Below are 13,755 nucleotides of genomic sequence, written 5' to 3'. Positions count from 1 at the left end.
TGTGCAGGCGAAATTTTCGTTTGTACTCTATTAGGGGCGCCGCCAGAACGAAAACAATGTGAGGGTTTGTATAAATGGTAGAAGCATTAAAAAAATGTGTCACATTTATGGAGTATTTTTCTAACAGGACTTTGTTCACACTATTGTGTGGTTTGGTTTGTTCACACTATCGTGTGATTCACTATATTGATCTTATCCTAACGATGATGGAATTAAATGTTTTTTTTGTTTTTTTATATTTATATTTATACTTACAATCATTATTGCTGAGTTAGTTTTTTCCTTCTCGGCTCTTATTATTAAACTTATTCATTATTTCTTACGTGAACTGAATCCTTATGAGAAAAATGTATTTTTTTCTTTCTATCTTGCGCAGAAACCGTTATTCTCATCTCGTACAGGAAATTGATAAGTGGAAGATATAACAAATCCACAAAGTAGACTGTTAAAGGGAAAATTATAACACAGTATTTTGTTTTATATGATCATCTTCATTAAACTCATTTTGCAGAAACTATAGAATGCATGGTGAAGTATTTTGGTGCATTCAGCATTCTAATTTACGAGTAGAGTTGCTAACTGGCCGGTATTTGCTGTAATTTTGATTAAGGCCGGTGACCGGTACAAACTTCTTATTAGACCCCTTCTGACCGGTATTTTGGAATCTGCAATCCAGAATATAACATTGAACATCGAAATTTTTCAACAGTGCCTTTACAAACACAAATTTCCGTTGTATTATACATTATCGATATTTTTTTAACGTATGGCAGTTTTTTTTTATTTATTTAACATAACAAATTTGATAACACTTATATTTTATTGTAAAAGAATTTTATTCATTTATTGAGAGTAGAAAATGACTTTTTAAAGCAATTTCCTTTGTTTGAAGTGAAGTTTATAGAATAAATTTCATTTTATGAATCAACTATTGTTACATAAAGATTAATATCCAGTATTATTCATCTGTTTCGATAATTTTAAACAAGGGGCAATTTCTGGTAAATATAATAACGATCAATACAGTCTTCAGTTTCTCATTTGTACAGAGAATTTTGAGGGTGTGCCGGTAATTTTGTTTTCCTGAGTTGGCAACCTATTTACGAGGTTTTGTTTCAACTCTGCTACGTAGTGGCTCCGTACTGACACTCCGCATGCAAATAAGTATGTAAGGCTACCATACGCCCCGGTTTCTTAAAATTTGTCCCGGTGTGCAGAAATTTTCCTTCTTGTCCTGTTTTTTTCTTTATTATTATTATTAATTACATATCAAAATTTCTGAAAAGATAATAAAATCGAACTTATTCCTTTTGCTTTCAATTCCGACAATACTATAGGAACAATTTCATTCTAATCTTTATTATTATTGCAATCGCTGCTTCCCCGGATATAACATGCAATGTTTAAATCCTCCTAAGTAGCACTCTTATCACTAAAAGTAAGAATGTATACCCCGAGGTGGCAACAAATTCTTGTGACGTTGCAGACCAGCCCCGAAAACACATTTTTTTTCTGCTTCAGAAAAACAATTATGCAAATTGCTTTCTATTAGTTCGCATTTTAGGTTAACAACAATAAATTAGCCTATTGAAATTTTGAAACAACTTCATAAATCTGGATATTTTTCTTTATAGACATGTAGAGCATGTAAAGGTGGTATGCGTAATAATATTGAAAATATAATTTTTGCCTAAATATTGTATGTTCACTGATTGCGTTTATATTGTATAACAGCTTCTAGCCTCTATAATAATTTTTAGCACTGTTGATTAAGTATGGACAGTGGCGTATTTACGATTTTGTTTCGGGAGGGGCTTTGCTAACTTCTGGGGGTGCTTTGCCTGAAAATACGAAAATTCTGCAAGATATTTCATATACTTTACTATAGTAAGTAAGATTTCGGTGGGGGGCTTGAGCCCGGAAGCCCTCCCCCTAAATACGCCACTGAGTATGGACTATATTAATACATTATTTTAAGTTGTATAACTAGTGCGATACTGTAGTAAAATTCGAAAGATAAAATTAATACAAAATGCAATATTTATTACTAATTTGTAAGATGTCCCGTTTTTTCTGTTTTCAAAAAGTATGGTAGCCTTAAAGTATGCTAAACCATACAAAATAAATTGTACTGTAAATAGTACCCCTCTGATAGTGCTCTCAAACGGGTCGGGTTACGGGTCGGGTTGTCGGGTCGGGTCAGTCGGGTTAGCTCGTGTCGGGTCACTCGGGTCGGGTCGTCACATTCTTCACTTATTTTCTATACGGAATACTATAAAGAGCTTTGTTGTGGAATTCAATTCGAAGTTGGTGAATGAATGATAAATGTGACTAATTGAAGGTGAAATAGTAATAAAATTTTAATTTTACCCTATATTAACTAATTGGTATTGTAATTGTAATTAATATTACTACTGACTTTTTTCCTTTCTGCGTTTCTATGTCAAGTTAAATGTCACATTAAGTGAAATTGAAAGGAAATATCTAGTTAACGTCCCACGTTATGCACCAACGCTAAGAGAGACAGTGATGATGATAAATAATTGAAGTGGTTGAATGAAGAAAGTGGGAGGAAATGGGAGAACACCGAGAAAACCTATGCACATGGGGTTTGTCCACCAGAAAACTTACTTGGTACGAGCTGGAATCAATACCCATGGACCTTCGGATCAAACATCTGCCTTTGGGCAGGACACATTATTATTATTATTATTATTATTATTATTATTATTATTATTATTATTATTATTATTATTATTATTATTATTATTATTATTATTATTATAACTTTAAGAGTGCCCAAGAAAGTTCCGCCGCCTTTTCACCAACACCTTCGAACATTGGTATGTAACCTAAGACGTACCTGGAATATCAAAAATCGTCTCCATCAGCCTCGACGACCTTCTGAAAACGTTCCGGAAGGCCATGGATTCCATCGCAGTCGAACTTGGTGGGACGTGAAGTGAAGAAGATATCAAGTGCATATTGAACCTCTACTAGCTGTTTGAATTGGCGTTCTCTAAGGTGATTGTCCAAGGAATGGAACAGGTGGTAATCGGACGGTACAATGTCCGTGGAGTATGGCGGATTCAATAGTGTTTTCCATCCAAGGCGTAGAATGATGTACTGGGTCATTTTAGCCACGTGGGGCTTAGCGTTGCCTTGTAACAAGAGGACCCCTTTGCGATTCAGAACTGCTGGATCCAGACAGTACACAGTGACAGTACACAGTTGCATTGATGATCTGACCAGCTGGTAGCAGTTCCCGATGGACGATACCTCGAGCAGTCCACAAAATGCACAGGAGAAGCTTATTCTGGCGTGGTGCTGGCTTGGGCTATTTTTGAACCGGTTCATGGGATGCTAACCAACAATGACGGCGCCGTGGAGCTTCGTACAGGACCCACTTCCCATCACATGTCAACACCCTGTTCAGAAATTGCTCCTTCCTCAGACGAGACACCAAAGAAACACAGGTGTCTGCTCACGTTGCTTTCTGGCTCCAAGTCAAATCATGTAGGACCTATCAACCCAACTTGCAGTGCTTCCCAAGTTGATGGTGGTGGTGCAGAATGGTTTCTCCACTTACACTGAAAGGTAGTACCAGTTCCTCACATGTCTGTCTTCGCCTCAATTGCTGCCCGAAGATCTTTATTTTGAACATCTGTTTGTCTTCCGGCACGTGGTGCGTCTTCGAGTGTTTCGTCACCGTCCTTAAACCGTCATACCACTGCACTCTCCGCGTAGTCACGACACCCTCACCAAAGGCCTGTCATATCTTCCGCTCCGCGGAGCAGCAATTTGAACTCGTACAGCAAACAAGCCCTTATGACGCTCTGTGAAGGCCCCATGTTCACTCAGTCCTTACGCACGTTCACGGTGCATCTGAACAGCCACAACTAAGTAGTATGTTGGATATACTCACTAGTGTTGCTCACGAGACCTGGTTTGGGGCATTCTCGTTTCGAAAATGTGTCGTGAAGGTAGTCTCGTCTGGAAAAGTGTATATGTTTCTATTGAAAGAGCTCTGTCTCATCTCGTACCCTTTCATGAAAATTCTGTCTCGTCTCGTCTCGTCTCGTCCAACAACTGACCTTCACCTTATATCCATTCGCATTCAACTCACGGTGTGAGGGCCAATTGAACACAGACCTCCACAAAGAGACAGAACTTTCTTGGTCACCTTCAGATTATTATTATTATTATTGCTGGAGTAGTGATTTGACTTTCTCCGCAATAAAATACTTGCTAATTTTATATAACGTTGCAAATATCTTCTAGATAAATTAATCAAGAAAAAATAAAAGGTAATTCCCTACAGAATGATATTTCAGTGCAATTAGTTCCTTATGATTCTATCAGACAGCAACGCTGTTTTTAAATAGAAAAATCGGAATGTTAACGTGATGAAATTGTTGTTTGTTACACAGCAAAAAATATTAAAAGAAGTTCTATATACATTCCTTACTAGAAAATAATGTTGTCTTCAGAACTTTTATTCTTTTAGCCTTCAGAACTTGTCTTCAGAACTCAGTCAAATTTTATTTTGACTTTTGAACTAGATTGCCTAAATTTTAACCTTGGAAATTTGGATGTGGAGTAAAATAAAGAAGGTTAGCAGGGTAGAGAGGAAAACGAATAAGGAAATGCTGAAAAAATGCAAGAGACGAGAGCAATATTAGACGATATAAGGAAGCGAAAAATGGACGGATCACAAGTTTTGATCTTGCTAAGGGATTGCATTCTGAGGGATGTAGTAAAGGGGGTGATATCAGGAGAGCGAGAGTGTGTAAGAAGGTTGGAATTGATAGATTGTAATAAGGAGGGTGGTACTTTATGTTGGGTTGCGAGGCAGATATTAGCGGGAAATCGCAAAAATGGAAGCTTCTTACCTAATTCACGGAAACTGGCCTGTTTATTAATGGGAGAACACTGAGGAGGAGGAGGAGGATAATTATACTACAAGTAAAAAAAAGCCGAAACAATGATTTATGCATAAGAATTGGTCAGCATTTTTTTTCTGGTGGCAGTTTTGTAAAGTTCTAGCTCTCTCAAACTGGTTACATTGTAAGTTCAAGTCACTCGGGTCGGTTGTCGGGTTAAGTCACCTCGGGTTGGTTCACTCGGGTCACTTTGGGTCGGGCCAATCGGGTCAGCTCGGGTCGGGTTGTCGGGTCGGGTCAGTCAATTTGGGTCACGGGTGGGGTCGGGTCGGTCTTCAACACATATAATTTCCACGAAAATTACAATATACCACGGTTTATACCTCATTGGACTTCCAATAAAACGTTTTCAATGATGTGTACACCATGTCACCATTTTTGTATGAGGGAATGTCTAGAGGGATTTTGTGGGAATTTGATGGAGTGTAGATTCCTGTGTGTGTGTGTGTGTGTGTGTGTGTGTGTGTGTGTGTGTGTGTATGTGTGTGATACCTTACAGGATACAAGATGTCGAGGAAGTGTGTAAATAAACCGGACAATTTCTGTTATGTATGTGGGGAGCTGATATTTAAATCACAACGTCGATGTTTTACTCCACTTGTGAGGAAGTGTTATCAGTTATATTTTGGTTGCTGTGTAGGAGACCAGGATAAGAACTGGGTTCCTCACTACATTTGTTGTACTTGCGTGAAACGTCTGACTGGGTGGGCAAATGGTGGACGAAACATGAACTTCGCAGTACCGATGATCTGGAGGGAACCAAAAGATCATTCTTCAGACTGCTACTTTTGTATGACACAGATAAAAGAAATAAGCAGTAAATCTAACCACACAGTACAGTACCCTAATTTGCATCAGCAATTAGGCCAGTTCCACACAGTGCAGAATTACCTGTACCGGTACCTCCTTCTCATCTTACGGTAAATGAGGATTACGTACTTGAGGCAACTATTGAAGTTCCAAATGAAGATGATGATCCTACTTATGTAGGAAGCACATCTACATTGGATTCCCATCTGATAACTCCGGGTGAACTAAATGACCTCATACTGGATTTAAAACTCTCCAATACACAGACAGAACTTCTTGATTCTAAACTTAAGGCTGGAATCTGCTCCATCGTGACACTAAAGTGTGTATTTTTCGAAACCTTCATACAGAGTTTCAAAACTACTATTCTCAAGAAAATGATTTAGTGTATTGTAATAATGTCTGTGCTGTGATGGATAGACTTGGACATGCACATATAAGTACAGAGTGGAGATTGCTTATTGACTCTTTGAAAACTAGTTTTAAGGCTGTCCTTTTGCACAATAGCAACAAATTTCCTTCAGTGCCTTTGGCTTATGCAACTAATATGAAGGAAACCTATGAAAACATCGAAATAGTGTTAGAAAAAATTCAGTATGAGAAATACAAGTGGACCGTTTGCTGTGATTTACAAGTCATTTCTTTGTTAATGGGTTTGCAGCTTGGTTATACGAAATATTGTTGTTTCCTCTGCGAATGGGACAGCAGGAACAAAGCGGAACATTACATCAAGAAGGAATGGCCAACGCATGTATTAACTCCTGGACAGAAGAATGCTGTTTATTCCTCACTGGTGAGCCCTGATTAGATAATTCTACCTCCTCTTCACATAAAGTTGGGGCTCTTCAAAAACTTTGTTAGGACAATGGACAAAAGTAATGCAGGATCTTGTTACCTCAAGGAAAAAATTCCTCGGGTTAGTGACGCTAGGGATTTTTGTAGACCCCCAAATAAGATGTTTGATTCGTAACCAAAAATTTGAGGATCTCTTAACTCTGGTTGAGAAAGCAGCTTGGTGTCCATTTAAATGTTTAACAGAGATTTTTTTAGGAAACAAGAAAGCCCCAAATTACCGTGAAATTGTGAGTGATTTCCGGCAATCATTCAATGAAATGGGTTGCAACATGTCCCTTAAAGTTCACTTTCTAGACTCCCACCTGCATTTCTTTCCTGAAAAGCTTGGTGCTGTTAGTGATGAGTATGGGGAACGTTTTCATCAGGACATTTCCTCCATGGAGAAGAGGTACCAGTGACAGTGTAGTTTAAAAATGCTAGCTGATTACTGTTGGACACTTAAGAGATGTTCCAGAAACCAAACACAGAAGAAAGTCGACAACTAAAACATATTAGTTGAGGTAAGTAAGTGTCCATTTATTAAGAAGATACCACTCACTTCTTTTGTATTATTTATTAAGTAGATATAAAATGGTGACACGGTGTATACATCATTGAAAATATGTTTTATTTCAAATCCAATAAGATATAAACCGTGCTTATATTGTAATTTTCGTGGAAGTTATATGTGATTTTATCTGCACTAATGAATATTGTAAAATGAACAGTACACATAGCATATTTTTTATATAAATATGTTTATTTCTCTAGATAGAATAATGCTATTCTTATGAAACTTAGAGGGCTTACTAAGTATAAATCAGGCTAACATACAATATAATTTGTGCGTTTATATACCTAAGGTACCCAAGCTACAAGTATGAAAATGGTTTTAAAAAAAGAAAAAAAGAAAAAGAACAGAAATTTGAGGGGAAATTTTCCGAAAACACCTCTGTCACGGGAAAACTGAGGGTGATGGAGAAAAACTTATTGCAGATTCGAATTCTACGTGAAAAGTTCTATTAGAATCAGACATTTTCTTCCGTGTGCCAGAGAAAAAGAATTTTTTTTTCAACTAGTGCAATAGGAACCATTTTCAAACTCATCAACCGTTATCCAAACCGGTTAATGTTGATCGCAGATATTAAAAATACTCACATCCGTATATTATTTAATACAAACGAAAATTTTACCTGCACATTTCTGCACAAACGATGTATAAACGATCGCGACAATTTGTGGTTCAATCGAACACAACTGGTGGGGCTAGCACTTAGACAACTCCCCTTTTTTTTCGTTCTGTCCACGCATCTGGTAGCTTAGAAAAAAATTTCGCCTGCGCATTACTGCTCAAACGATGTGCAAACAATTGAGATGATTTTCTTTTGAATGGGACGTAGGGGGGCTACCAATTAGGTAGCCTATACTTTGTTATCGTTTTGGCGCGCCCGCAATTGTGTACAAACGAAAATTTCGCCTGCAAATTTCTGTACAAAACCGTAACAAACAAGTGCGACAGTTTGTGGTTGAATTCGACATGGTGGGAGGCCTATCAATTAGAGAGCCCATAGTTTGTTATCGTTTTGGCGGGGCCACATTTATGTGCAAACGAAACTTTCAGCTGCACATTTATGTACAAAGGCGTACAAACAAGTGCGACAGTTTGTGGTTGAATTGAACACGGTGGGAGGGCTAACATTTAGACAGCCCCCCACTTTGTTTTCGTTCTGGCGGCGCTCCTAATTGTGTACAAACGAAAATCTCGCCTGCACATTTCTTTATAACTATATTCAAACGATTGCGACAATTTGTGACTCAATTGCACATGGTGGGAGGGCTACCATTTAGACAGACCCCCCCCCTTTGTTTTCGTTCTGAGGTCGCCCCTAATTGTGTACAAACGAAAATTTTGCCTGCATATTTCTGTACAAACGATGTACAAACGATTGCGACAATTTGTAATTGAATTGAACATGGTGATTGGGCTATCACTTAGAAAGCCCCCACTTTGTTTTCGCCCTGGCGGCGACCCTAATTATGTACAAACGAAAATTTTGCATGCACATTTCTGTACAAACGATGTAGAAACGATTGCGACAATTTGTGACTGAATTAGACATGGTGGGGGGCTATCACTTAAACAGCCCCCACTTTGTTTTCGTTCTGGCGGCGCCCTTAATTATGTACAAACAATAATTTAGCCTGCACATTTCTGTACAAACGATATAGAAACGATTGTGACAATTTGTGATTGAATTGGACATGGTGGGGGGCTACCACTTAGACAGCCCCCCCCTTTGTTTTCGTTCTGAGCTCGCCCCTAATTGTATACAAACGAAAATTTTGCCTGCATATTTCTGTACAAACGATGTACAAACGATTGCGACAATTTGTGATTGAATTGAACATGGTGATTGGGCTATCACTTAGAAAGCCCCCCACTTTGTTTTCGCCCTGGCGGCGCCCCTAATAGTGTACAATCGAAAATGTGGCCTGCACATTTCTGTACAAACAATGTACAAACGATTGCGATACTTTGTGATTCAATTGGACATCGTGTGGGGAGCTACCACTCAGACAGCTCCCCACTTTGTTTTCGTTCTGGCGGCGCCCCTAAGTTTGTTCAAACAAACATTTCGCCTGCACATTTCTGTACAAACGATGCACAAACGAATGCGACAACTTGTGATTGAATTGGACATGGTGGGGGGCTACCACTTAGACAGCCCCCATTTTTTTCTGTTCTGACGGCGCCCTTAATTATGTACAAACGAAAATTTCGCGTGCACATTTCTGTACAAACGAAGTACAAACTATTGCGACAATTTGTGATTGAATAGGACATGGTCGGGGGCTACCACTTAGACAGCCCCAAATTTTTTTCGTTCTGGCGGCGCCCCTAATTGCGTGCGAACATACATTTCGCCTGCACATTTCTGTACAAACGAAGTACAAACTATTGCGACAATTTGTGATTGAATAGGACATGGTCGGGGGCTACCACTTAGACAGCCCCCATTTTTTCTGTTCTGGCGGCGCCCCTAAGTTTGTACAAACCAAAATTTCGCCTGCACATTTCTGTACAAACGACGTACACACGATTGCGACAATTTGTGATTCAACTGGACATGGTGGGAGGGGCTACCATTTGGACAGCCCCCACTTTGGTTTCGTTCTGACGGCGCCCCTGATTGTGTACAAACGAAAATTTCGCCTTCACATTTCTGTAGAAACGATGTACAAATGATTGCGACAATTTGTGCTTGAATAGGACTTGTTGGTGGGGGGCTACCATTTAGACAGCCCCCACTTTGTTTTCGTTCTGACGGCGCCCCTAATTGTGTACAAACGAAAATTTCGCCTTCACATTTCTGTAGAAACGATGTACAAATGATTGCGACAATTTGTGCTTGAATAGGGCATGTTGTTGGGGGGCTACCATTTAGACAGCCCCCACTTTGTTTTCGTTCTGACGGCGCCCTTAATTGTGTACAAACGAAAATTTCGCCTGCACATTTGTGTGCAAACGATTGAGACCATTTCCGATTGAGTCTGATAAGGGGGGGGGGCTGTCTAAATGAACGTCTCCTTTTCACCTCTACTGTAATTAAATTCTTCCTCGAGAAAATCTGTAATCAACACTGTCAGTAGCTACGTCCTCGACTAATATACCTTAACAAGTACAGCTTTATTTTCGTATATTTTTAAACAGTTAACCAATTTAAAACTATCGCAAACAAGAATATGTAGTCAACTTCTTAAATACTTCGCTCGCCGAAACCCGTTCAGCGCGTGCAACAAGCAAAAACAACATGTTTGGCGTCTCACAAATGGAAAAGGGGGAAAAAAGAGAAGGAAAAGCAGCACGGCAGTGCCTTATCGCAGTCAGAGCTGACAACATAGTTTCGGTCGTCACTAACGCGAATAGACCTACTAGCGGTGTACAAGAGTTATACAGTTACAATATACGTCGTGCCACAGTAGCGCTACAGGCGGAATGTGCACGAACTACAAATGAATATGTTCCCTTACAAGCATCAATCACTGTTGCACCCTCTTTACATTCTACACATCCTTTTTTCTCCCACTTTTTGACCTTGACAAGCAGAAGTACCAGGCTTTCCGAGTTCACAACCATAAACTGTTTGTGTACAGAGTACGTTTTCAGTTCTTCGAATGACTGTGCGCGCGAAGAACAAGGGTGATGATCGGGCTACCGTATACGGAAGTCAGTAACACCCGGTTGCAATAATAAATGTAAAATACAAATATAGAGCCTTGACAATGCCGTGAGGATGAATATATATATATATATATATATATATATATATATATATATATATATATATATATATATATATATATATATTTATATATATATATATATATATATATATATATATATATATATATATATATATATATATATATATATATATATATATATATATATATATATATATATAAAGTATAGGTCACCTTCAGACTTTCAAAAATTTATCCCGATCACAGTTTTCAAGATACAAGAATGGAATTTTGCACAAATATTATGTACATAACATCGTATTTTATTTTTAAAAAAGTCAGTTCACCACATGAACCCAGGGTAGGACCAAAGGGACAAAAATATTTCGAATTTTCCCCCCAAATTCTCCTTTTTTTTATCGATTTTGACATTTTTGGTGTATATTACGGCCAAGCGAGTAAAACCGTTAAAAGTATGATCTATCCTGAGAAAAACGACGTATGAACCATGATCGTACGATAAATAGTAAGGAAGCAGTAACTGTTTGAGTAAAAGTCTAAAATTTACCTCTAAAAGTGAAAATCCTAAAAGGGTTAATTATCGAGTAATATTTCACCAATTTTCGTTACTGGACATGTTACAATATCTTTTTACGGTTTAACGGGTTGACAAATTGAAAAGAACACGCCATTGACTTTTCTTTTATTCCCAATTTCAGTTGATAATAAGTACATTGTTCAGCTGCAAGCATATACACATTTAGAAATAATATTCTGATGGTGAGATAGCAATGGTGAATTTACAATGCGCTGTGTTTCATGAAAGAAATAGGTATTATATTTCTTCCCATTTTCCTTGTATTGTTCAGATAATGATCCGATAAATGTGCGTACGTCGTAAATTATCAAAAGTTTTGTTCCATTCTTCATATTCTCCTTCTTGCTTCATTTGTTTAGGTCATTCAGTCACTGAGTACGAGCAATAGAAAAGAACTTTAAAAAAATCTACATTAATCTAAAGTTGTGCAGCTTCTTGCGTCCTCTACTTGCAAAACAGGCTTATGATGTTGAAGAGGATATTTTCACAGTAACAAATCTATTTCCAGCTATATTATAATTACAAATAACATCCTCTGACAATTATGCATAGACTTTTTAAACAGAGTTTATTCGCAGTTCGGATGAAACATGTTCGAGGGCTGGGTATAGCCTAGGGGCAGCCACTTAGCTATCAGTGTTCTAATATATAAGGACCACAATTGTAAAATTTATATATGATGCTCTTCGATGATACTTATCTACCATATTTCTCTTACTCATTGGATATTAAACAGAAAACTAGCGAGCATGCTATCATACGAACTCTGAGTAACAACATAATTACTACTGGAACAAGAGCCAATTTTCATCGTGTTTGTAGAATTTCATTAAAATTAGTTATCATTATTGTTAACATTGAAGAAGTTGGGTTACCTATACCGAATAATTCAACCTACAGTATATTTATGATAAAGTTAACATAGTAGAGTATTTAAGCTAATGAGAATACTTCCTCCCGACTTTGTACTTCTCAAGCAACTTGAAATGTTGTTGTGATTAACCTACTTATACTAAAAATAGACAAAGTTTAAATAATTTTGCATTATCTACAAATTATTTTTTTATTATATGTTATTAATGATACATGGTGCAGTAAGAAATTGCAAACATAAATGTGATCATTTCTTTGACAATACGACACAGCTTCACGGAAAGTGACTGAAATTTTCTATTCCCTCAGAAACTCTCACGCAATGTAAGCATTATGTCGAAAATTGTTTGGTCTATCAGGTGTCAATTTTCGATTCACTCCAGCACCATTGTTTTACAAAATGTAGGAAACCATTCGACAAGTGTCCCATTCAGTCCAAATATAAAGTTTAATTGTCATATGGAGTGAGAGAGGACACAGTAGAAATTTAGAGGCACCCACAGTGTACTGCTGGGTTGGAAATAAGAGAACTCTGCTATAATATTCACTATGTATAAATCAAGTACAAACTTTCGATGATTTGCAAATTTACTATAGCAAAACACTGAAACTGCTATCAATTTGACCCTCTTCAGTCAACAGACCCTGATCACACAGGTGGAGTTGAGCAGATCATTGACTCTTTTATGAGTAGCACAAGTTTCCGACTGGCCCTTTCCCCACTTGAACAAGTATCCTTACTTACAAATATGTCCTCGTTAGACACTTAATCAATGATTCTGTAAAGACAGCGTTCAATTTTATTACTTATTATAATTTCGAAGGAATAATCTACTATCTGTTCATGCACCTCAAGCGACCGAAATTTTAAACCTGGCTTACTGTTTTATTTTTAAGAGATAGAAGCATGCTTCATTCTTATATTACAACAAATACATAAATGAATACGTAATATAGAGATTTGCACATTTTCAAAGCCATGCATTTATATAAACACTGTGTACAAGTTTATTTGTTTCCTATGTTTATACGTTACCTCTCTGAAATGTGTCTTCCTTTCTTAGTTATTTCCGGAAGGCCATGGATTGACGTTCGAGTCAAAAAGTGACGACCATAAGCAAGCATCCTTCACGTATCTTATAACTGTGTGGAACCAGATTTAAGATAAAATAATTTTACAGTAGCACCTGTAAATAAAATTATTATTTAATCAGGAACATGGACTATCATTGAACATAGGTCAACTTAAGTAAATCATCTTGTTATCACCACAAAACACTAGGGGTTATACTAATTGAATTCTCACCATTCCTTTTGAATTAACGGTACTTCAAGTGAAACAACATTACTATATAGCGTTAACTATATTGTGGTTGTTTCAGGTTGGACCCATACATTGCATGATACATTTCTGAAATAAATTCTTGCATAAGTACCCTCTCTCTTATATAT

General features: G+C 37.5%; 1 protein-coding gene across 4 annotated transcripts in view; it reads right to left on the bottom strand.

The window, feature by feature from the left end:
* The window catches only part of LOC145662855 (uncharacterized), a 426,736-nt gene that overhangs the window by 322,033 nt on the left and 90,948 nt on the right, over positions 1 to 13,755 (bottom strand). For all 4 annotated transcript variants that reach the window (XM_081728788.1, XM_081728787.1, XM_081728790.1 and 1 more), the window contains exon 2: positions 13,340 to 13,490. In XM_081728788.1, coding sequence (XP_081584914.1) covers positions 13,340 to 13,428 — 89 coding nt within the window. In that variant the 5' untranslated portion in view covers positions 13,429 to 13,490. The remainder of the gene's footprint in view (positions 1 to 13,339; positions 13,491 to 13,755) is intronic.

This window comes from Thermobia domestica, chromosome 10 (assembly GCF_964235325.1).
Source record: "Thermobia domestica chromosome 10, izTheDome1.hap1.1, whole genome shotgun sequence".
In the NCBI taxonomy this organism is placed as follows: domain Eukaryota; kingdom Metazoa; phylum Arthropoda; class Insecta; order Zygentoma; family Lepismatidae; genus Thermobia; species Thermobia domestica.
This window is presented reverse-complemented; position numbering and strand designations above follow the sequence as displayed.